Source organism: Cryptomeria japonica, chromosome 2, assembly GCF_030272615.1.
Source record: "Cryptomeria japonica chromosome 2, Sugi_1.0, whole genome shotgun sequence".
In the NCBI taxonomy this organism is placed as follows: Eukaryota; Viridiplantae; Streptophyta; class Pinopsida; order Cupressales; family Cupressaceae; genus Cryptomeria; species Cryptomeria japonica.
In genome coordinates this window covers 164,148,045-164,174,073 of record NC_081406.1, presented here as the reverse complement: position 1 = coordinate 164,174,073, position 26,029 = coordinate 164,148,045, and the positions used below count along the sequence as shown (strand labels likewise).

Below are 26,029 nucleotides of genomic sequence, written 5' to 3'. Positions count from 1 at the left end.
ATTCCAATTTTTGACCTAAAAAAGCTAAATCCCTAGATTTTAGGCTTTTTTCTTTTTCGGGATGCAAACCTAGGGTTTACACTTGTACCACTGACCAGCTTCGATCGGAACTCAAAAATTCCAAGTTTTGACCTAAAAAGTTAAATCCCTAGATTTTAGGCTTTTTGCTTTTTCGGGATGCAAACCTAGGGTTTACACTTGTACCACTGACCAGCTTCAACCGGAACTCAAAAATTCCAAGTTTTGACTAAAAAAGCTAAATCCCTAGATTTTAGGCTTTTTGCTTTTTCGGGATGCAAACCTAGGGTTTACGCTTGTACCACTGACCTGCTTCGACCGCGATCCAAAATTTTTAAGTTTTGACCCAAAAAGCTAAGTTCCTATATTTTAGGGGGTCATGGCACCTTCAAAGGATAATCAGCTCGAAAAATCATCCTGATCCTCAAATGTCCTGAAATTTCGCTGTCTGGAATGTCATCCTGATCTTGAAATTTGACTAAGTCTGGAAAATTGGAGAATCCTCCAAAAACTAGATTTTGCATTATTAGTCCTAGAGGCCCGAAACCACTCTAAAACATCCTGACAATATATATGAAATATAACTTAAAGTATAAATACCACTTATACTTAAATGTTATATTTCATATATAGTCCGCCCTCTTGAGAGCCTCCAAAAGTCTGCCTTGAAGAGCAAAGGTCTAGAAGTCCGCCCATGTTGGAGATGTCTAAAAGTCCGCCATGTTGGGAGGTAGACCAAAACTCCGCCAAGATGGGAGAGATGCTTGAAGTCCGCCCAAGAGGAGGGATGCCTAAAGTCTGCCCTAGGAGGTGTCTCCAAAGTCCGCTCAAGGTGGGAGTGTAGCCTAAAGTCCGTCCAATCATGCCAAGTGATGAGAAGCCAAGTCTAAAACTCCGCCATAGGTTAGAGAGCCATGACGAGGTGTCTCCAAAGTCTGCCCAAGGTGGGAGAGATGATAGAAGTCCGCCCAAGTTGGGGACACCACCAAAGTCCACCCAAGATGAGACACCACCAAAGTTTGCCCAAGATGGAGGTCATGTAGGAGCCCTCTCCCAAGTCCGCCAAAGTAAGAGAGAAAGGTAGGAGGTGCCAAGTTTAAAGTCCACCAAGGGTAAAGAGAGCTTTGAGGAGGGACCTTCAAATTCCGTTCCATGCCTTAGCCAAAATTTCACCATGTAGGAGCAAAGGCTAAAGTCCGCTCCATACCTTAGCCAAAATTTCACCATGTAGGAGCAAAGGCTAAAGTCCGCCCCATGCCTTAGCCAAAAATTTCGCCTTGAAGAGAGCCATGAGGAAAGGTCTCCAAAGTCCACCATACCTTGGAGAAGATGGAGATAAATTTCAAAAGTCCACCTACGCATTGAAAAGTCAAACAAAATCAACAAGATGCCAGTGATGTCACAAAATCCACTGAGATTTCAAAATTAAATCCAAAATGAAGAAAATCTCTAAGGATTATTAAAAATCCTCGAAATAAATCCAAAATAGAAAGTTTTCAAAAGGAGAATATTGGAAGATTGATAAGGATTTCGAACTTAAATCCAAAATGGAAAGTTTTTTTTAAAGAGAATATTGGAAGATTAATAAATATTTCAAACTTATAGCCAAATTGGAAACTTTTGGAAGATATTTTCTTCGAATTTGGAAACATGACACACTTTCCAAAAGAATGAAGTTAAAATTGGAAACATGATTTGGAAGATTTTAAGGGTTTCTGATTGAGGATTTAACTTTATTTACAAATACTTCGTTGTAAACTTCATTTCTACACCAAGAAGTTCGAAAATATTAAGGAGAGCATAGTAAAATACTTTCAGTTTGGAGTTCATCTGGAGAAAGTTTTGGATATTGCTGGAAGTTGGTTAAACTTTTTTGACAAAAGTTTCACAGATTTTTGGAGAAAGACAACCAGTATAAGGACGAATTATTGAATCTCCCCTGAATTTTTGAGTATTTTTGAAGGTGAAATTAAATTCATGATGCAGATTTATGTATTTTCTGAGTTTTTCCAGAGTTTGAGAAATGATTTTTAGTGAATTTATTCGAATTTCTAAGGGAGGAAAATCATTTTTTTTGGCTAAGTATAAGAAATTTTCGGAGTTATAACACTTGGTGTTGGATTGTGATCACAGTTATCTTGAAGGTTAGAGAATTTACATGTGAAAATCCCATTCTCATGGCTAAGTATGAAAATGAAGTGAAATTTTCCAAACACTTAGCCGTTCGCAGCCTCGATTTTCTTTAATCCAAGATAGATTTCTAACTTATTTTCCTCTGGTTTTACAGGTCGCAAGAGGAAATAGAAGCGGGATCATCATAGAGATCACAGTTGGAGTTTCAAGCCAAACGAAAGATTGAGGACAAATTCACAGGCAAGGTTCATCCGGGCATGAAGATAGCCAAAATTTGGCTAAGTATGGGAAATGTTTCACAAAGAAAATTCCAATTTCCTCAATCATGATGAAGGCATGTCAGGGTATTGAGAAGAAGGACATGATCATAGCGAATGCCTGAACAACTTGATCCCATCCTTTCATATTTGCAAGGGGTTATCTAGAGCTTTTACCCTCCTCCCACGCAACAGAATTTGGCAACTGAAGGCAGGATCATCACAAAAAACACAAATGGAGTTTTGAGCCAAATTCAGAATTGAAGATGGCACCACGAGCAAGGTTCGTCCGAGTATAGAGAGGGCCAAAATTTGGCTAAGTATGAGAAAAACTTCACGAGGGGATTTCTCCTCCAAATTCGAGGCAGTTGAAAGAATCTCAAGGCATTAAGAAAGAAAAGTTCTCAGACTTGGTGAAAATATGGAAAAGTTAGATAAACTTCCAACTTCTTGAAGAATTTCATCTCCTGAAGGAATTAAAAAAGACAAGCTCCCAAGCATAATCAAATGGCGACAAGAAGGAATCAAATTTCCATACTTAGACGACTTCTTGACACAAATTGGAGAATTCAAGAAAGACATCCAACACGTTGAGGTGGCGCCTCGTCATTTTCCAACCAATCAGATCGCTCCAAGTCAGCATGTCCAGGTTTGATGAACCTGACTTATCCAGAAGCTTCTAGAAGGGCACACTTCACAATGCAACAACCTTCTATTTTCATTGATGGTTCATATTTAGCAAGGACAAGTGTCCCAAATGTAATTGGTCGAAGGTAGTTAGTTTTGGGAAACCCTAATTAGGGTTTATAGCTTTCAATCTAGGCCCTTGATCACTGTTTGATCTCGGCCGTTCATTTATTCTTGAAAACTATATAAGGCTACCTCCTCTCATTTGGAGGGTGTGAGGTTTTTGATGTATTGTTGCTTAAGGTCATTTCTAGATAATATATTGCATGTGCGCTACTTTGTAATCTCTATTATTTGAATGATTTGCATGGTTTCAATTGCCTCAACACTTAGTTAGAATTAACTTAGATTTGCTTTCATTGTTGTTAATTTGAATGAAGGATTTGATAAATGTCAATTGATGGTGTATCTCCGCTCATACTTTTGGTAAATGGATGATTTCCATTCTACCGTGCAAAGTTAGTCTGAGCCCATCCCCTGTGCATCCCAACATCTTGATCATAAGCACAACCCATTGAAGATTGCACCGGCCTTGTGTAGTTGTCCCTAGTGTGACGAAGCAAGGTTTGGTTTCTCGAGAGCACCCAGTTGATACCATCTCCAGAGTTCGTAGGTTTAGATTAGCCTTCTCAAACCCTATCCCCTTTTTCCTTTCTTTGAAAGTTCAAATCTTGGAAAATTCCAAAAAAAAAAAGAAGAGCCTAAATTGCTAAATCCATCTAAGTCCAGCAGTTCAAAAATACTTGTCAAACGTAAGTACCCCTTGAAAATTTCAGCATACACTACCCAAGAAGCTATTCCACTAAAGTCACTTGTTCGCACATATAGACCTTGGAATCGGTAGTGATTTTTCAGGGGAGGATAGAATACCTTCGAGTATCCTATCCTAATGTTTGGTAGATGATAAAACAGACACCAACACTATGCAACCTCAATAAATGATTTGATCCAAGATTACATCATGATTAATTGATGGATTGATTTTGGATTACATTGGATGATTACAATGATGAATAATGAATGAATATTAAAGGAAAAAACAAAAATGCAACCATAGATGAAACAAAAGAGCACATGACTTAAAATTAGAAAAACACTTCTAAGTTTAGCTCTAGTGTAATCAAGTAAAAAGGGGACCTCATTAATTAATTAATTAGGTAATTATCCTATTTTACTCTAACACACACCCCTCAAGTTCAACTTAGGGAGAAGCTAAAAACTTGATGATGAATGCAAGGATGGATGCATGGATGGGTTTTGACTACAAGGCCTAATGACGTACCCATGTAAAAACAAATGAATCTCCTGTAATCGGAGAAAAGGAGAAAACCTAATGGAAAAAATCCTCACCAAAAAAGAGAATGAAATAAATGCATATGAGTTAAAGAAGGAATGGACGACTTGATATGATCCCCCAAGGACTACTTCTATTACATAAGTTTGATAAATGTCCCATGAATAGGAAAGACAAGTTGAGAATAAGAATTCCCCCCCACAAAAATGTAGCTCTTGTGCCAATGATAAAATATTGAAGATAGAATGCAATCCTCTGCTTGCAAAAAACGTCTCTCTTTAAGGAGAAACATATCCACTAGTGATTGGAGAAACCATTCCCATAAGTTGGATGAATAGGGAATCCAAATCCAAATGATGCATGGCTCTAAAACTGCTCAAATGTCCACATGTTGGAATGAGATGATGTTAATCCAAAATCCTGTTAAGGTTGATGTAGAACAAGGTCCAAAGATTATGATGATGGGCTAACAATGATGATGTGTATGTAATGAAAGAGAAGATGAATATCCTCAATAGTGTTTCAAATTTTCAATATGAAACTTCCCAAATAAGGATGATATATTTGATAGATATGAATCCCAAGTAGCTATGTTTGGAAGATGATGAATGTCTTACTGCATTGAATCAATAGGGTCTATAGATGTGGTGATGCTAATTTGATCAATAATAGAAGAAGATGGAGATTGGGTTTGAATAGGAGTAGGAACAAGGAGACAAGTATTTGAACCATTGGAACAATGCAAGACTTGTGATATAGTCAAGCTCCTCTAAAGTATCATCATCAAAAGGTATGCAATCTACATCATCAAGGGGAATGTGACAATCTATACTAGGATCCTCTAGGAATGGAGAGGTATGAGGGTCTCCATGTCTCTATTAAAGTTTAGTCCTAACTGTGTGGGGACAATCAACGTTTGATACAACACATTGAGTGCCATAATCAGCACTAGAACAAATAACTCTTACAACATGATTAATGATGTTATTCCATGTTGATCTACACCCTAGTGTGTTTGGTTTAGGTATGAGTCCATAATAATAAGGCAAAATATTAAGCTACTTGAAATGTGTCAGGATGTCATTTGCCAAGACTCATAATTATCCTTTTCTAGGATTACCACGGAAGGATGAACATAAAAACCCATGATACCTCAAATAAAAAAATTAGAGATCAGTAACCTCAATGCATGTAAAGCAATTGAAATGAAGTCATCGCATGCAAACAAAACATTTCTAAGGGCCAAGATGTTCAAGTAACTGACTAGAATGTGAATAGCAACAAATTGAATAAAAAACTTGGGACAAATAATGTAAAAAGTGCATGGATAGATTTGAAGAGCTCTGAAATACCTTTCCAATACTACAAGAATCACAAAAATTGGAGATATAGACAAAATGTTATGACTTTTATAGCAAAGAAAGATGATTTGACTTAAATAGGCAATAAGATTTACTAGCAAAAATTCTAATGATCATACCCACACCAATGGAAAGTATGTAGAACTAGCATTTCGATGACATCTCATTTGCAAAGATCCAATACCGTATGTCCCAAGTTATACCAAAAAGGGAAAATACTAACTCCTTTAGGACATAAAACTATAGTTAGGGGCCATGCAATGGTATTGTTGACGTCACACTGATGTTAGTATACAAAATATGCTTGCTGCATTGAAATATTCCCTTGTGCTTTACAAAATGCCGGTTTTTAATGGGCAAAATATGCTAGGTAATGCTAGAATATTACTAGATCCAATGGAATATTCTTTGTATTCATCGAAATGTCTGAATATTCTAAGGAGTGTTGGAATTTCGCTATGCTTCAATTTAAAGGTTGTTGTTGGTGTGATTTGTGGTTTTGCCAACAAGTATCAAATTTATCAGATGCCGGGATTTGTTGCAATCGGGATTTTTAAGCCGATGGTTTGAAACTTCTAGTCAGCGATGGATGTCGATTGGATTATTTGTGCCACTAGCCAACGAGTTAGTAGTGTGGTTGGGTAGCTCAAAATGCTGCCAGTCAGGATTAATTCCTTGCTACTTGAAACCTTTAAAAAGTCGCCAAAATTTTCTACCATCCAACCAATTTGACAAATGATGACATCGGCGTTGTGAAAGGGTATTGAATTCATTGAAGCAGAATGCCTTCTAGACAAGAATTTTTCTTGTGATGTTAATGCTTTCAGCATGAAAAAACATAAGGTGGAACTTAATTAAGAAGCTAAATTCAAAATAGACATTATCAAAAGAGCATAATTGTGATCTTATGTGAATAGAAATTTGATGATTTTGTGAATTATTTCAAAACATGAGCTGCTTACATGAAAATTGAAGAGCCTTGTTGATCATAAAAATGCTTAAAATGAATCACTGTTACATATAAAAATGTTTGTTGTCTTGTTTTAGTAAAATATCAGTGTAACCAAAGACATCAAAATAGAGGCATGGACCAAATTCCTGGCTATATTTATATACAATATAGCTGTTCTATTATTCATTTCATCCTATAACCTGATTTGAATGAAGTCCCTTGTCTTCATACCCTTTCATCTCCAGGGGATAGTAAAATATCTGATTTGGCATTGCTGAAATTTTCTCTGATTCTAAGATCATTTATAGCATATGTTAATGTTATATTAATATCTTGATCAACATGATAATTGCTTTGTGTCTCTTTCTTAATTTCTATTAACTGGGATTCATCTTTTCTTTTATTAGCTTTTCTCAAATTGGCTATATCTTCATCTTTTATTTGTTTACAGGTTTCAGTGTTTGAGCTTGACCAGATTGTGGGGAATAACTCTTTTTGTTTTGAAGGTTGCTTTGGCATTCGAAATGGGTGATGAGGAGAAGGCAACTGACATATGCCAACGTCATTCTTTAACTATACCTTCATGTCCAGGTATGCATTAAACACCTTTACAAGATGCGCCAATTTTAGGCACTTATTACTTAATAATACATCTATCTGAGTCTCATAGTAGTTTGAAAGGTCAAAAACATGATTTGAATGTATGCCTGGTTATGTTGTTATGGGCATCATGCATGGTTTATTATTATTTAAGTTTAGAATGTTATTGAAATATTGTGCACTATATGGTGGAAAAAATGAAGAAGAGTTAAAGAAATAAAAATGGGTATTTGGGTCGAACATTAACTTGTTTTCTGAAAATTTAGCATTGCTTAGTGTTTTTGTCAACTGAACAATTAGGTTCCTTGAATGCTCATAATTATTTACTGTTTTTTTATGTAATTTCTTTGGTAAACTATTGTCTTTAAAGTTTGTGTTCTTGGTTTAGATAAGGAAAAAGCTTTGGGATTGAATATTTCACACATTTTGTTAGAAATTAGAACATTCACAATCTTATGTGTTTAAATATCTAATTTATGGTAATTAGGTTGCATCTGACATACAAGATTTATGGAACTGTTTTTGTTCAATACTATTGCTTTGATTTAAAAAGCATAAAATGAAAACAAAAGAATTGGTCATTAATGCATAAAAATGTATGATCATTTTGCTCAATAGGCAATAAACAGATAGCAAAAGTATGTTATGCTTTTATTGTAATATAAATAATTTCCAAGGGACTTGCAGTAATGCTATATGTTAATGCTATATGTTAGCATTATAATGTCTTTCTTTTTGAGAAAAAATCAAACTGGAACAATATATGATGGAAAACCTCTCTTCAAATTATAAAGGGAAGCTTCCAGGTAAGATCTAAATAACCCTAAACACAAAGCTATAGACAAAATCTATAGTTATTCACTATACAATGTTTTTTTGGGTGGGTTCCTGCATAAATGAAATAACTAATTGCCTATTCTTTTGTCTTGGGTATCGGGTATGACCATATGAACAAAAGTTTGGAAACAACTCTTATCTTACATAAATGAAATAACTAATTTGCCTATTCTTTTGTCTTGGGTATCGGGTATGACCATATGAACACAAGTTTGGAAACAACTCTTATCTTACAAATGTGATTTTCTAGATTTTGAATGAAGGCAACTAATCTACCTACACAAATGTGTAAAGTACCGGTCCTGAACTACCAAAATATTTCCAACTTCCTTGCTTGCACAAATGATCAGATCTTAAGAAAATGTTTTGATTCCTTTATGTAGTGTCTCACTGTCTGAGATAAGTCTGGGATGTTCAGTTCTAATGGAATTTGCATGAAATGACATTTGTAGTTTCCATATTCGTTCTTTGTAACACTTACAAATAAGAACATTAGCAATTGCAAACACTGGAAGTATATGAAATTTCTGAGCAATGCTGTATTGAAATGATAACAGAAATAAGTTTACAAATAATTTCTGACCTCTATATAATATTCAGGCAGTGCAGTTTTGACAAGGCAAGTGCTCAGGCTTCCCACAATCACCCAGTTGAGGATTCTGTTCACAATTTCTGCAATTTCCATAAATCACTATCCATGTTCAGGTCTGCAACTGCCGCCCAACCAAGTGATATGTTCACACTCCAACAACACAAGGAGATAGATCGATCCTCAAGTCTGAGCAAACTATCACACCAACCATTCCTTCGAGTTACCAAATAATGCACTGCCCATACTTGGCCATATAATCTATCTAGCGTCCTCTATGTAAAGTGCCTTGCCCAAATCTGATGTAAAAAGACTGATTTTCTGCCTTAGACAATTTAACAAACACTTTGTATGCAAACTTGCCCTTGTTGATTCTGAGTTTCAGTTTGTTTTGATGTTGATTTGTTTTGACGTAATAATGAAATAATGTTTGTAAACAACTACAAAGATGTCTATTCAATCCACTAAAATGCACAATGCATCTCTTTGTATTAAATGCAAATACATGCTCTACTTATGCCAAACATGCATCTACAGCAACTAGTCATTTTAACAAACACTTGGCATGTATCCATAACCAAGTACAAGATGGTCAATTGATGAAATGCAGCTACTCCTTTTCATTAACTGAAATGCACCAGTGATTACATAATCTTGCCAAGACTCTTGGTATACAAGCTATTGACATAAACTCCCAACGACAGCAACTCTCCTTTGATATGACATGATAACAATCTGATATATGAGAGAACAATGCATGAAACTATGGTAAATGCTTTGCTTCACAATGCAGACGCTAAAGTGAAATGAAAAGTCACTATGATGAGCATTCTATGCAAATCGATGAAACCTGGAAGTGATGGCAGACTTCACATAGTGGTTCGATTCTCCCATCTGATGAAGCCAATGTCTCCAAACTTGCTGCACCTATCTTACTGTACCTCCAGTGATGCCCCTTGAATTTTCTTGGATTTTATCTTGGGCTCTAAACACAAAATCGCCACCACATCATGGCCACCCCTGTTCTGGTTGCAGATGTAAAATATGAATTATTATCACCAAATTCGACCTCCCACAAGCATCACGATCAATCTCCAAGTCGTCTAATATAAGGTGATTCAATCCCCTATGAGAATCGATGCAAGCAAGAGCTGTCATGAATGAAATCGACTCCTTCTATGTGCTGCAAATGACTGAGATCACTACAGATTTAGTTTCTAAATCGCACTACTCAAAATTAGCCCTTGGCCACTAATTTTGCTCAATGAGAAGAACTGAATTATTCTCCTCTCCAAATCCGGCTAGGATTGATATCTCACAATCGAACCTGGCACCTTAGAGTCTTCAAACCCTCAGGCCAATTCGTCAAGCATTCAAGCTCTCCAAATCCGATAAGCAGATGTAAAACTCCAGTGACTAGTCATGCTAAGACGAGAACTCTCTTTTTTAAGAAAAATCCCTTTTATAAAGTGGCCTTTTATTATTATTTTATTATTTTATTGCAGTCACTTTAATATTATTAAATTAATTATTATAAAGTCATCTTATAATAAAGCATTGTGAGACAACGTTATGGATAATTAAATTAATACATAATTTCCCTTATTTCTCCTGTTCAGCCTATGGGAAATTAATAAGGCTAAACGAATAACTGAGTGGCTGAGATGAAGGGGACATTACACTCTAGTGGTAGGATTTCCTCTTGTAATAAATCAACTCAATGATATTTATTCATGCCAAGGATATAATCTTCCATGTCTGGTCAAATAAGTTATTCACACAGTGCACATAATATAATAGTTTAGCAATTAGGCTCCCGCTAATATATTTGCCCTCCAAAATATCATGATGCCAAGAGCACCATATTGAACTTTTAGAATGAAATAGTTTCATCCAAGCTGATTAAATAATTAATATGCCAAATATATGGAAGGACAGCTCCAATATTCATTTAGGCAGCCAATAAACCAAATAAACCTTTTCATGATCTTGGCTCAGATAAACATTTGTTCCGTGCAATATAGTCAACCTTTTAATAGTTAATTCATCCAGCAAGATAAGAGCCCACACATAACAAAGTTATCACTTGATATTAACTATTCAAAGTCTCCTGACTTGTATTATTCCCTTAGGTCATCCTTTTGAATGGAATATATTAAGAGTGGCTGATAAAATACTTCACACCATTTTTATTTGACCATATAAAATTTAACTTAGGCTGTGAACTCCCCTTTGATTCATGCCTCGATTTACTGATATAGTAAAAGATGGGCCCACGATGTAAAATGACTTCTCAGATTTGAATTGTTAAAATAATGACTTCCTTACCCAACATTATTCCTCAGCAACAAATAATTATTTTTCAGGGAAATGACTTTATTCTTAAAATCATAAATATTTATTCTTCTTGTACTTTATTCTGGAAACTAAATAAATACCTCTGTAAATTTGAAATTGATTGTCCATGAAGATTTCATCAATTTCTGCAATCCAATTGTTAATCCCAACTGAGAAGCCTGAGTGACTCTTTCAAGACCATCTAAGGTAGATAAGTCTCACTAACAAAAACAGTGTCCTCACGGTTTCTGTCCTGAGCTTGCAAATTTGAGATTTTCCTCGGAAACTATAATATAAGAAATAATGAATCGTTCCATGAATTTGTTGACAACTTCACTAGTTCAACTTTGTGACTTAAATTTGATGTCCTATGGATGAAAGAGTATCTAGTGCTTTGTACCCTGTAGGACCATTCTAGATGATTTCGTTGACCTCAACTGTCTATTCCAGCCAGCCACTTGAAAATTACTTCTTACGGTTTTGACAGACTTGAAAACACTTCTAAAATATGGAGAAATCTTAGGATTTCAACCACAAATCTGTCCTAAACAGAAATCCTTAAATCGCTGGATATGCTCATTCACCTTTGTCAAAGTTAGGTCCTTTTTTTGGATGATTTTTCACCAACCCTAATCATCTTGATTCATCTGCAAACCAGGAAACCATTGTCTTGGGGTTTTCAGTTTTGTCAAGACTGATCATGGTGATTGAATCTGTTGACTGAGTGCATGGCAAAATCCTAACACAACAATCCTTTGACTGGAATTTTTTTGCCCTTCCTCCAATATTTAGTGAAAGGTATTGTGTCAAATAGTTTGAGTGCAATATAGTTTCATGGAATGTAAGAATACTACTGCCATAACAAATTGACAGTTTTTTATGCAATACAAAACCTTGCTATAGACTTTCATATTCATCAAACATCTGAAGTATTACACACAATATACTTTTTAAAATGAAACTATAATTTTGTTGTCATAATGTAATATGCACCTACTAGTTTGTAACATTTTTTTCCCTTCTTTTTCTTGTCATAGGAATTATTGGTTTCAGTTTTGCATTGAGAATTGATAAGTGTTTATTGCATCAGAATATTAAGGAAATACATTTACTGACTGACTGAAATGTTCTTCTTCCATACCCAGTATTAACTTATTTCTTCAAAGATTAATAGTAAATAAACATTGCAATGCAAGAACTAACCTTGATACAAGAAGTGATCTCAAGTATTGATGAGAGTGCTCAGAAATTGCATTTAACATGCAACAGCAACACCTGGTAAATTTATGACAGTGGCAAGGAAGTTCAAAACTACATATATCATTTCCAAGCTCTTCCTGTAATTGATACAGAGATACAAAATTGAGATGGATCTACTTTACAACTCAGGCGACCTACAAAGACCATGTCCATCCATCATATGAGTATCTGCACTTAATCGACCAGCGTGGACTGTGTGATGTAACCAAATGCCCTTCCCAAGGACCATGAATCCTCTCAAAACTCCATGCTAAACATCAAGACTGCTGAGAAAGAAGAAATGCCCAGGTAGGGGAGGAAAAATGTCCACGAATAGCTGTAAGAATTTCATGCCAAGCAATGAGTGTTCATGCCATGAAAAGGAGCTCACACCAAAGAAGAAACACCCACTAAGTCACAAAGAATTCATGCGACAAAATGTAGAAAAGCCCACAATTTGCAAAATATGAAGGTATTCATGCCAAAACCCAACAACCTATGCCAGAAGGGTAGACAAATTGACTTCCATTATTATCATAATGACAGCGGTTGAAGAGGGCACAAACAATTCCAATCTGAATTTCCATGCCAAAGTCACAAAATATTCGTTCTTCCAATGCGTGCCAAAGAGACCATGTCCCTGTCCTTACTCCTCTATGTGGCTTGAAATGAGTAATGCACAACAAAGAAGAATATATGATTCCTCATTCACCGATGACCATGCTTGAAACTAACGCCATAGCTTTCATTCCTCTAATTTCAAATTATTTGTTCAAACAACAAGGAAGTATTCACCAAGTTTCAAGCCAAAGGTTAAATCAATATGTGGCAGCTAAATACTTTATTTCATCACCAAAAGCTCTCCATTAATTCTAACATTGTTGTCAACACCACACCACTAGTGTTAAAGCCATACCAAATAAAATTGGATTCAAATGATAGCTTAGAAAATAAAATAACTTTCTTTTCCGATCAAACCATCAATACTCCATACATTAATTAAACCCATTTTCAATATTGTACTAGCAATCCATTTTCAATATTGTACTAGCAATAGAGGCAAAATGGTGTCTAATTTATTCAAGGACCATAAAAATAAAGTAATCAAACCCTCAAAAATTGTTTTTGAAACAGACTGAACAATTTTTGATAAACTTATCTGTTAAAACCCTCTCTGAGATTTCTAGCTGAAACCTCCAACAATTTGAACCTTGAAGCACACTTGTGAATCCTGGAATGAATCCACCTCAAAAATGGAATTGGGTTTCCTCCAATCCTCCAAATCCCAAGGGTTTTCGTCCTAGGGGTACTCAACTGAAAGCCAGAAGCACTCAGAGCTATAAGAGAAATAATAAACCAAGCATATATAAATGAGACCCAAATTGTCTTTTTATAACTCTTTGAACTTTGAAGAATCTTCCAGAAAACGTTTCAAATTTCCCTCACTTTTTAATATGATTCTACTGTAAAGGAGGAGCATCTATGAACTAGCTATAATAGTATAAGACCTATGTGTATATTAAAAAATATTATTTATTCTTTCAACTGAAAGATGTTTTATGATGCTAATTGTTATTGATTTGGTGTTGTGCTTGTGGAAAATTGTGAATTGTAACACTGCACCTCTTAAATGCTTCATGTTTTATGTGTATTTTAACATGTCAATATGTTATTATAATATTATTGATAACATCCTCTGTATATGTTGTGTTGGCTGATTTCATTGGCTGCAGTAAAGGCTATAGAGAATCATTATCTTCAATTGTCAGACTTTATTTCAGAAGAAAATGTTATATGGGTTGACACAGTTGACGAATTGGTCAGTGCTGCAAAGTATTTTACCGAGGTCAAGGTAGTTGGAATAGATTGTGAGTGGAGACCAAACTATATGAAAGGAGCAGGACCAAGTAAGGTAAAACCATATGCCATGTTTTTTCAGATCATTCTTTTCTTTCCCTGATTATAAGGATTTAGGAGCCTAATTTCCACTTTGAAAACATCAGCTGCAATTTATATATATACATATACATGCATATACATACTTATATATACATATACATGCATATACATACATTTACATATACATATACATATACATATATATACAAAATAATTAAAAATTTAAAGAAATTTCATCGTTGATCAATGCCAAATGCCAAAATGGTAGTGATAAAGACAAATATTAAATGCCAATTGACAGTTAAGTATTTAATATTTATCTTTATCGATTGGCATTTAATAGTGATAATTTTAGTTATCTAAGTTCATGATTCTGGTCTCCACTACCAAACCCTCTCATTGTAATCAAATTTCTTATATTTCAAGAGATCCCAATAACTAGTGAGGGTTTGGGAGCAGAGACCCTAATGGGTTTGAGGGGCAGCAATGATTAGTTGCACAAGCTGTTGATGTGAGAAAAAACCAATGATGTGAGAAAAACTGAATGAGAGAGTAAAGAGAGAAAAATGATCTCTTTATATTGGGCAAAATGATGCTTTTAGGGTCATTTTGGGGTTTTTGGATGCAAAAAAAAGTCAAAATGTTTTTTTTGTCACTTTTTGGTTCTCAGCACCTTTGGGTATGCTTGGGTGTGCTTGAGTACACCCATGTACATAACCTAGGCATATCCAAGTGTACACCCGGGGGAACCCATACCAAGATGTACCCGGTACAGGTGCGGGAGATAACTAATAAACGGAAGAGTTTCAGTATAGGAAATATTGTGTTTTTTGGGACCCTGGATAGGATATGGGGCAGACATGGAAACAACTGTGCATAAAAAAGAAAAAAAAATATAATATATTTGAAAAAATTCATCATTTATACATGGTCAACACAAAAATCAACAAATCATGATTGATAATGGCACAGTTTTATGGGATTTGGGTTAGGTTTGGAGGTCCTATTTACTGTCCCCTATTTTGGTATACCTGATTTCTGTCTAAAAGTAACAATTCCAACAATATAATTTGCTTACAAATAGTATTCTATAACTAAATCATATAATAGCTATTGAACTTTAAAAGTAAATAAACAATTAACATTAATGAAATGATAGAGAACATCACCTATTTGGATCCATTCTATAGTTTCACTTCCAACAACCAACCATAGGAGGGATTGGAGGGGAAAGCATGATAGGGCGCTTGGAAACTATTCGCCACACCAAAGCCCAAGGGCACTGAACAACCAAACAAGACAATTTAACCCCTTGGCCCACAAGGGGCAGGACCTTCAGTCCACCCAACTTGACATGGCCTATTTACATTGTGGGAACCGGTCTACTACCACTCCCTAGCATGTTTCCTTGCTAATTCGTATATAATTGCTTGTAGGGAATTAAATAGATTAATTTACTAATTATAAGAATCTAGATAGTTCGATAATTCCAATTAATAACTAGATCAAAGATACATAAGAGACTACATTTACCAATTACCTGCTAAATCAAATGGCTGCTGTTTTCTGAATGCAGATTATATATTAGAATTTCTGATTTGATTCGATCTGGATCTGCTCCATAAGGGGTCGGCCCCATTAAATAAATAAAGATTTATTTAATTTGAGATTTAAATCCCCAAGGTGAGGCGCAAAACACCAAGGGTTGGCCAGCATTATAAACCATGGGTCAGCCCTTATAAATTTATTTATTTGAAGGCAATTTAAACTTTAATATTGGGCTCCAAAAGGGTACAGATAGGTGTAATTTATTACTTATTTTGCTCTAGGTTTAGTTATTAATGCTGCGATATGTTCTGGCTTTCTTTGTTGCCTTCGCCCATAGATAGTTTCTTGATGGCCTTCAGCATTTGCCTAAGATCTTTTTGAACCCCACTTAAGACATTGACCTGTAGGCCTAAGTGTCATGTACTAGTTTTCCTTGCAATATTTTGTCATTAATTTTCTTTGGGTGATGTTCAAAGACCTCTTGAAAAACTATTTATGCGCAAAGTAGTAGATGGTGTGTGGCTGTTAGCTGAATTTCTGAATTGTGGTCTGGATTCTTTTCCCTCTAAAATCTTTAACTATTTGTCTTGGTTTTAAATTGTAAATCTTTGCATGACCTCAGTAAAATTAGTTTAGGATTAAAGTGTAATGTAAAGAACTAGGAAATTACACATACCAATCTGACACATTTTGAAAATGGCTTTCTTACAGGTTTCTATTTTACAGATTGCCACAGCAGAAAAAGTGCTAATCTTTGACTTGGTAGGACTATCTCAGACAGTACCTCATGTGTTGGACACCTGTCTCAAAGAGGTTTTTCATTCTCCCAATATTTTGAAATTAGGTAAGATGCTGCTAAAGATGGCAGCTTTTACATCTGTTGAAGAATACAGTCACATTTTTGTGTGAAAAGTGGACATTTTTTCATAGAGGTAATTTGTGTCTTGTTTACGGATTAAATTTTTACTGGTTGAATTTTTCAAGGTTATGCATTTCACAATGATCTGGATCAGCTTTTTCAGTCATATAGAGAGTTGGAGTGTTTCCACTTTTGTGAGGGTATTTTAGACCTTCAAAAGCTTCATGGATCCTCTAAGGGAGGCCTTTCTGGCCTTACAAAGGTGTGATGGCGAATTTAATTTTTTGCAATGTGCATTCCAATTTGATATTTTCCTTGAAATACATCTTTTTCTGAGTGGCCAAAACACTGGTATAAAATGAAAGTCAAAAGTTGACAGCAAGTGAATATTGTCTCTGTAACTTCCTAATGAGTTGTGTACTAATTGTGACTTATCACCATCATGTCAGTTGAAAAGTTATGATAATATTAGTAATAATCCTTTTCATGTCATGCTTTGAAATCAGTAAGTCAAATTTCCAATATGAATTATTGTTATTAGATCAATAACTGGGGATCTCTCTATTTGAAGCAGACTGCATTAGGGGGTCACTTAAACAAAACAAGACGCATGAGCAATTGGGAGCATCGTCCCTTGACTCTGAGTCAGGTATATTGATTAGTATTTAATCATTTTCTGATTGGTGATGTTGCCGGTAAGAATATTGAGTTGAGCTATTATCCGTAAATGACACAATATCAAATCATTGTTTGATACTTGTTTCAGAGCTTGTTGTTTAACAATTTGTGATTTATGAACAATTTTTTTAGAACAAATTTTATTTAGTGTATTTGAACAGTTAAACATTTACTGTTGGGTATATAATCACATATAAGCTTGATTAGAAGTAGTTTCACTGAAAATTATGTTGTGATTTAAATCGTGAAAAAATCACGTAAATTGCAATTTTTCATGAGTCATTCAAGCAGATGATTTAATCATTATTTAAATCACAGATGATTTTTTCTTAAAAAATCCCCATTCTTAGTTGCCAAAAATCGTGATAAAATCGTGACTAAAATGTAGAATATCGCGGTTTCAAAAAGCGATGAGAAAAAAGAGGCCGCAACCCTAAAATGTAATAAAAAGGTCGCGCGAAAATAAAAATAGTGATTTCGGCTTGGTCAAAACGAGCGATTGCGGCTTCCCTCCCCCCCCGATGACTGACGCCCAACGATAATCAACAACATTCAACCTTGTTCCAGTCTTAATCTATTATGTTGCAGGTCTCTGTTGTTAAAGCTTAAGTATTATTTCTTGTTCTTCAAATGACAGAATTGAATACATACTGTATAAACAGTTTAAACTTTCAACCACGAAAATCACAAGTTGATAATTCAAAATATTGAAAGTTATTAATCTTAAAAATAATATATATTTAATATTTAGTATTACATTGTTTGGTAACCAGTAATAAATTGTATTCCATTCAGTTCCTCCTCAACCTCTTTGCAACTATTGCTCTTTCCCTATTTGTAGATTCAATTATATGTTTTACAGTTTTAGTGCTCCCAAGGCATTACTTGATTTCATTTTTTTGGTTATATAGTTCATTCTTGCGAGGGCTTTATCAGATGTAGTATTTCTAGACATTGTTCTATAAATTTAGTGTATATGTATGTTTTTTTAAAATATATTTTAAGAAATTATATATTTTCAAATGTTCGATAAATTTACCGATTTTTTGCCAAGTCCCGATTTAAAAAAAAATTTGGGCCAAAAGATTTATTGCCGATTAAGAGTTTTTCATCTTTGATTTTAAGTATACCTTTATTTTAGGACTTGAGAGAAATCAAAATTGTCATGTCATCTTGTTGGTAATTTAATTTGTCAGTTTTGTCAGAACAAAAAATGAAACAAATAAGGACAACCTTTCTTAAAATTTGTAGGGGAAGCTCCCTAAGTTAAACTGTCCTATATCTAAAACAAGAAACAAATTTTCTACTGTGTACACTATGCAATGTTTCCCTCGAGGTTTTGCATAAGACTTAAAAATCGAACTTTACCTATTTGTTTATGACCTCAGAGGTTAGAGCACAAGACTTGGAAATCTTCTATCTCATTGAATCTATCAATTTTAACAACTAAAAATGTAACATGCATTGAACAACAATGGTAACTGATGACTAGAACATGGATCATCAATTAAACATTAACGATTGATTTTGATTGAATAAGAAAACATAGCACTTATGATGGTAGAACCCATGGGCTGGCTGGATGCTATTAGTTTTAAAGGGCCTAGTTTGGCCATTTGTTGGTTTTGGTTAGGTAAGGGCTTGGTTGGGAGCTGGAAGAATCCTGAGCTAGCTGTGGCTAGGGGTGCCTATATTACCCTTGTTATTGTGGGGGCTGGTCTTAGGCTGGCTGATGGCTGTATTTTTTTGCAGCTTTAGTTTTAGCTATAGCACTTATGATGGTAGAACCCATGGGCTGGCTGGATGCTATTAGTTTTAAAGGGCCTAGTTTGGCCATTTGTTGGTTTTGGTTAGGTAAGGGCTTGGTTGGGAGCTGGAAGAATCCTGAGCTAGCTATGGCTGGGGGTGCCTATATTACCCTTGTTATTGTGGGGGCTGGTCTTAGGCTGGCTGATGGCTGTATTTTTTTGCAGCTTTAGTTTTATCTTGTGGAAGCCTATTTTCAAAACCCATGTATAAGGCTTTTAGTCTGTGGTTGTCAGGTGCTTTCATGTTCCTTTTGTTATGACAACTTTCTGGTTGAGGGTTCCAGATCCATTCAAAATTTGTTTGTAAAGAGTTTCGGGTCCCTTCAAAACCTGCTTTTACCTTAATCAAAAACACTTATGATGGTAGAGACAAAATGTAGCTATCAAAGCTACTTCAAGAATTTGAAAATCAATGCTAGCTTTTAACTTGCACAAGTACAACACAAACTTCCAATTTGAATGAAAATTCAGCATCATAAGCTCTAACTCTCATTTCATATTATGTATAAATGACACATCTATAACCAGTCAAAGATGTCTTCTCTTCAAATAATAATAAATTAATTGCTTTAAAGCAATTCTATCTTCAAAATAATATAAAATTGAATTTCTAGAACTTCCTTTACATTTTCCATTCCATGTTGGGTGCCCATATGATAGAAGGGCTCAGATTCAATGATTTTGTCCTTTGAATCCTTTATTTGATCTTCTTCCTTGAATTAGACACTTCAATTCTATTCCTAAGAGTTTTTCTGACCACTTGTTTCCATTTGGCAAGGATTTCCAACATTTACACCAACTTTGAGAAACTTTCCCATGGTCATGGCAAGGCAAATTTCCCTCTTTGTTGGGCTCCCAGCTTTTTATATTTTATTTAGCAGGGATTTGATGCTGGCATTCCAAGGAAAAATCTCTGTTTTAATAAAAATATGTAAATTTGGGTGCTTAGCCATGTTTGGTGGGAAAAATGACATGACAAAACATGAGAAAACCTGTACCACTTAGCTCATTTTCCTACTTTTCTTATTAGGTTTTTGATATTGGTGTGCCATCTTGAAACCTCCTTTGGTGTGCCTGCTACTTAGTAACTTAAGCAAATTTTGATGCTTGGTAAGATTTTACATGCTAGACACCCACTGGAGAAATTTTTGAATGGTTATGTCACAAAAAAGTCCACCTCATATAAGCTTGTCAATCTTCTTCAATTTCTTTCACTTTGAGGGATTTGTTCTTTGGAAGCATTTTCAAACTCTTTCACAAAATCTTCTATCTTTGATAAATCCTCTTTGTGCAGTCGCTTTGCTTTTTGAATTCCATTTTATCGTTTTGGATCTTGAACTTGCTTTTGACCAACTTCCAACCTTGTCATTTACTGCCATTCCTTGAAAAAACATACTTCCTAAAAATATTAGTTATTAAAAATAGAAAGCTGAATTTTTTAGCTCCTCTCACCATTCTAGAGAAAGTATACGTGCAAAAAGGAGTAGTTTCCAAAAATAAAATTACTTTTAAAACTAAACTGATTTTCTACTAATGCTAAAACTTTGACTTGAAATTCGAGTTTTTGTGGTGACAACTTCATGTTGGGAAGATGAGCTTATCATATCAATTCAAACTAGGTTGTCCTTTTGCATTGTACTATATTAAAAATGGAAGACATGAAACTGTATTGCAGATCAAAAAATTTTGCTACAAAGAAATATCAAAAACATAAAAGATTAACTTATTGAACTCTTTGGGATGATCTTACATTGCAATACATTGGCTTTATAAAGCCTTATATTTTCCCATACTAACTTCTTTAACTTAATTTGATCAATTTTCCACAATCCATTACTAAATGAGTGATGTAAAAAAGATACACACAATCAAATCCAGAATAGCTCATTGATTCTTTAACTTATTTATGGGAATTTAACTCCTCAACCAACTTTCTAACTATGAACTAATTTTAGTTACTAACATAAAGCTAACATTTATTTATTTATTATCTAAACTAACCTATATACTAAACTATTGATGTAATAAATCCAACATCCCCCCTTATTATATCAATTCAAACAACAAAGGGTGGAACATTGTAAGGATTGAACACAACAGCCCTTCTAAAGACTTTGATGAAGAATCTCCATCAATCCTACTCGTTCAGCCAAGAAATACCAAACTGAACACATCAATTGATCTCTTGATTGTCAAACCTACAAAATGCTTGTGAATCGAGAAATTCCATTAGGCACAAGTACAACACTTATATGAATCGAGACAAACTCCATTGTCCACAAGAAAAGACACCAATCAATTGTGAATCAAGACTAACTCAATTATCCACATTAAAACTCTTCAATTTGGTGGTCAAGGTGAACTCAAATATCCACAAATACACATGCAAAACTACGGATTGTGATAATCTCAGTTATCTGCAAACCAAACAAAGCTAGCATGCCCCACTTGCTCCATGAAGGGACTTGAGATGATAAAAAACCTCTTGCCTCCGATGCCTCCTTCAACTTCTCCAATCAACCAATATTATTATTGTTCAAATTATTCTTAAGGCACCTTATTACACCCAAAAACAATTTCTCCTAATAAAAACATCTTCTCCCAAAATACAAATATTCAAAGTGCATTAAACTATTCACTTCACAATTGAAAATATAGATGCTTATATTGCATTCTTGTCTTCTTTAAAAAAGTTAATTTCCTAGCACATACCTTGAATTCTTGAACAAGCTATGGTGTGCACAAAGTTCAAATCACCAACATTGTAGGAATAACCATCAATCGCCAATGGTAGCAAATGTTAAATGCAGAAAACAAATGAAACTAATATCTCACGTCAAACATCCTCACACTGTGACTTGTGAAATTGGCATTTGAATGGCAGAAATCTACAGATTTAGGATGCCAAATCAAACCCTTGCTTCTACTTCTCCACATGCCTCACAGTTATCATGTTTCCAATGTCTTTAAAATCCATTTCCCTTAAACCAAAATAAGATTTAAATTTGCATAAAACATAATCTTTACAGAGTAGATGCTTTACAACATTCTCATGTGAAGAATGGAATTTTTAAATGCCCTTTGATAGCGTTGAATCTAAAAATTTCAAAGAATGATTGATGCCTTGTAGTTCTAGACACCTAGCATTCAAACACAGCAATCAAACACCCAACAAATATCACGTCACATTCTGTTTCAAACTACTCGCTAACTACTCAAAGCATCTTCAAGTCATTTTTGGGTTTTGTTCCCCTCTTCATCAGATTTCCAGAATATTTTAAAATTTTAAATTTAAGAAATGACAAAGCTATCACAATGCCATTCACTTTTCTACTAGTTTTCAAAATGCCATTCACTTTTCTAACTTCACAAAATTCTTTTAGTTGTAGGCATTTGCTCTCCTATTGGCCAAACATCTTTATTGCTCCGACACCATATTAAAAATGATACAGCATGAAACTACATTGCAGATCAAACCATTTTGCTACAAAGAAATATTAAAAACATAAAAGATTAATTGATTGAATTCTTTGAGATGATATTACATTTCAATGCATTGGCTTTATAAAGCTTTTCATTTTCCAATACTAGCACCTTTAACTTATTTACGGGAATGTAACTCCCCAACCATCTAACTATGAACTAATTTTTATTTACTAATATAAATCTAACAATTATTTATTATCTAAACTAACTATATACTAAACTATTGATGTAATAAATCCAACATATTGGATTTTGTTTCTCACCCCATTATTTTTGTTAAATCTATTGTTATGCCGTCTTCTATTCCAGTACCCACTAGGTGATACATTTTTGTTATTGTTATTCTATTGCGTTTGTAGTGAATTAGGTGGGGTAGATTGTTCACCTTGTGTAAAGAGCACTTGTGTGCTTCTTGTTTTTAAATTGAATGGAAATTCCTTGATAGAATGTTCAAGAGCTTGGTAGATGTCACAAAATAATTTCTTCAAGCAATTTGTTTTAATATGACCTTCGTTTTTGCATTAAATGCTCCATACCTCCTTATTTTCCTTGAGGGATGGCTTCTTTCTTAGCCTTCAATTCCTTCATCATTCTTGTTGTGACCTTTACACACATCGCCCCATTGCAAATGGGGACCCCCTCTTTTTGGTTCCCGATCTAGTTGTTTTCTAGGGTTTTACTTAATCCAATAATGATTTGAGCTCTAGTTGCACTTTTTGCCCTTAGGGGGTTACCTGGTCACCAAACCCATACCTTGATCTTGGCAGTGAATTTCGGGGTTGAGAATCGTCAAAGGATGTAAGGTCTTGCAAATATTGTAAAAATTGACAAAAGGTGTCAAAATTGCAAAACCTTGTCAAAGTTGTCAAAAAGTGTCAAAGTTGTCGAGGTTGTTAGAGTGTAAGATGTTTTTAGGATGGATATGTGAGTAAGTAGTGATAAGCTTGCTTGTAGTTCTATCAAGAATTGCAAGCACGATCCTTAGGGTCATGAGTTGCAAGATAAGCTTGCTTGTAGTTCTATCAAGAATTGCAAGCACAATCCTTAGGGTCATGAGTTGCAAGATCATTTTGTGCAAGAATTGCTAATGAATCTTCTTTGGTATTGTTGTATATTGCTAATGAATCTTCTTAAGTTTGGGTTCAACCCCCTCATTCCATGTATAAACTTGTGCTAGGCCACCCTTCATGTGCACTCAAGCTAAAATTTGACTAAGTGTTGCATAGGGTCTCAAGTCCCCCAGGGTCTTTTGTGCAAGCTACCTTGTCAATTGTGCCCATCAACTTGTGTAGTCTAGTCCTTTATGTGCGCTCTAGCAAATCATTGTGCAAGATCCCATGGTAAATGTTCTTGGGAAAGTTATGCAAGCCCGGATCTCCTATGTACGCAAGGGATGACAATTCAAGAAGTTGACTAATTATTAAGCAAGTTAGTGGGTACCCTTCTCCATGCCCTCATATCCATGTTGTTCAAAGCTATCCTCTAAATGTGCTCAAGAGGAAGAGTGTCAAAGGTCTCAAGTATCAACATTATGCAAAGGACCCCTCCAAGTGTGCTCACTCTATGTTTGTGCATACACACATTGAAAGGAAATAAAAGAGCAAGGAAAGGAAAATTAATCCAAGAAAGTTTATGATGAAGTAATTGTTACCAAGAGAAAAGCAATAAACATGGAGCATCACCCAAATGTGAAGAAGGAGGCACAAGAACTTTTGAAAGGGGAAAAGCAAAGAAAAACCCCTTGTGATATTATGAATGAGGCAATGCCTAAAAATGAGAGAGAGAGAGAGAGCAAGAAGCTCTTTACAATATTGTCATTAAGAAGAAATGAGAGAGGAGACATCTCTTAAATAGAGATGAGGAGAGGAGTTACAAAGTAACTCCCAAATCTATGAATGCCACCATTCATAAAATGTGTGTGCCATGTGTCCACGTCCTCTTATGGAGGAAATCTAATATTCCTTAATAAAGGAAAATAAAAGAAATGACTTGTCCTCACACATGTACTAGAGGACAAATTACATGTAGGAATTCCAAAGGAATATCCTAAACTAAATAAAAATAAACCTAAGCTAAGTAAAGATTAAATATTCTAACACCCCCCCTTAAGCTTTACTTGGGGAGCTTACATCAAACCCTTCAATGGGTTGTAATCCAAGATTTTTACAATGAAATTGGAATTTTTCTTTACAAAGTGGCTTGGTCAAAATATCTGCAACTTGGTCTTCCCCCTTGCAATAGAGGAGTGAAACTTGCTTGTCTTCAATTTGTTCTCTAATAAAGTGGTGTTGGAGAGCAATGTGGAGTGAAACTTGCTTGTCTTCAATTTGTTCTCTAATAAAGTGGTGTTGGAGAGCAATGTGTTTTGTCCTTGCATGGAAAACTGGATTTTTAGCCAAGGCAATGGCACTTTGGTTGTCACAATACAATGGAGTTGGTTCATGTTGAGGTAGACCCAAATCTTCAAGTAGTCTTCTAAGCCACAAGACTTCTTTGGAAGCATTAGTGCATCCTTTGTACTCAGCTTCAGTGGATCCAAGAGAGGTAGATTGTTGCTTTTTACTATTCCAAGAAATTGCTCCTGAACCAACAAAAAAGCAATAACCACAAGTAGATTTCCCATCATTGGGATCTCCACCTAGATCGGAATCAGTAAAACCTTTTAAAGTAAAATCAGAATTTGCATCATAAAACAAACCTACATTAATTGTTCCTTTAATATATCTTAAAATTCTTTTAGCAACTTTAAAGTGTGTTTGTTGAGGTTTAGACATGAATCTTGAAACCAAACCAACACTATAAGCAATATCTGGCCTAGTAAGAGTTAAATAGTTCAAACTTCCAACTAATTGTCTATACAAGGTAGGATCAACAAGAGGAGTTTGCATATCAAGCATTAACTTAGTGCCTAATTCAATAGGAATTGAAACATGATGAGTATCATTCATTTTAAACTTATCTATGAGATCTTGAGCATATTTACTTTGAGATGAGAAAATTCCTTTAGAGGTTTGCCAAATTTGCATTCCTAAGAAATAATGTAAAGGACCTAAATCAGTCATTTGAAATTTTTGATTAAGTTGAAACTTAATATCAGAAATCAAAGTATTGGAACTTGAAGTAAGAATCAAATCATCTACATACAAGATAATAATTATAATATCATCTTCACTATGTTTAATATACAAGTTAGGATCATTTTTACTTCTAATAAAGCCTTGAGAAAGAAAGAATTCATTAATCTTTGAATACCACTCCCTAGGAGATTGCTTTAATCCATAAATTGATTTCTTTAATTTACAAACTAAGTGTGCATTACCTTCTTTAATAAAACCAGGAGGTTGAGACATATAAATTTCCTCATGTAAATCACCATTAAGAAAAGCACTTTTAACATCCATTTGGTGAATAGGCCAATTCATTCTAGAAGCTAAAGCAAGCACAAGT

The 26,029-nt window shown here is 34.8% G+C and overlaps 1 protein-coding gene across 7 annotated transcripts in view; it reads left to right on the top strand.

Annotated features, from left to right (window-relative positions):
* LOC131065979 (uncharacterized) overlaps positions 1-26,029 on the top strand; it is a 127,355-nt gene that overhangs the window by 48,651 nt on the left and 52,675 nt on the right. For all 7 annotated transcript variants that reach the window (XM_058000632.2, XM_058000627.2, XM_058000628.2 and 4 more), the window contains 5 exons: positions 7,209-7,293; positions 14,038-14,216; positions 16,463-16,595; positions 16,736-16,872; positions 17,185-17,259. In XM_058000632.2, the coding sequence (XP_057856615.2) occupies positions 7,209-7,293; positions 14,038-14,216; positions 16,463-16,595; positions 16,736-16,872; positions 17,185-17,259 (609 nt within the window). The remainder of the gene's footprint in view (positions 1-7,208; positions 7,294-14,037; positions 14,217-16,462; positions 16,596-16,735; positions 16,873-17,184; positions 17,260-26,029) is intronic.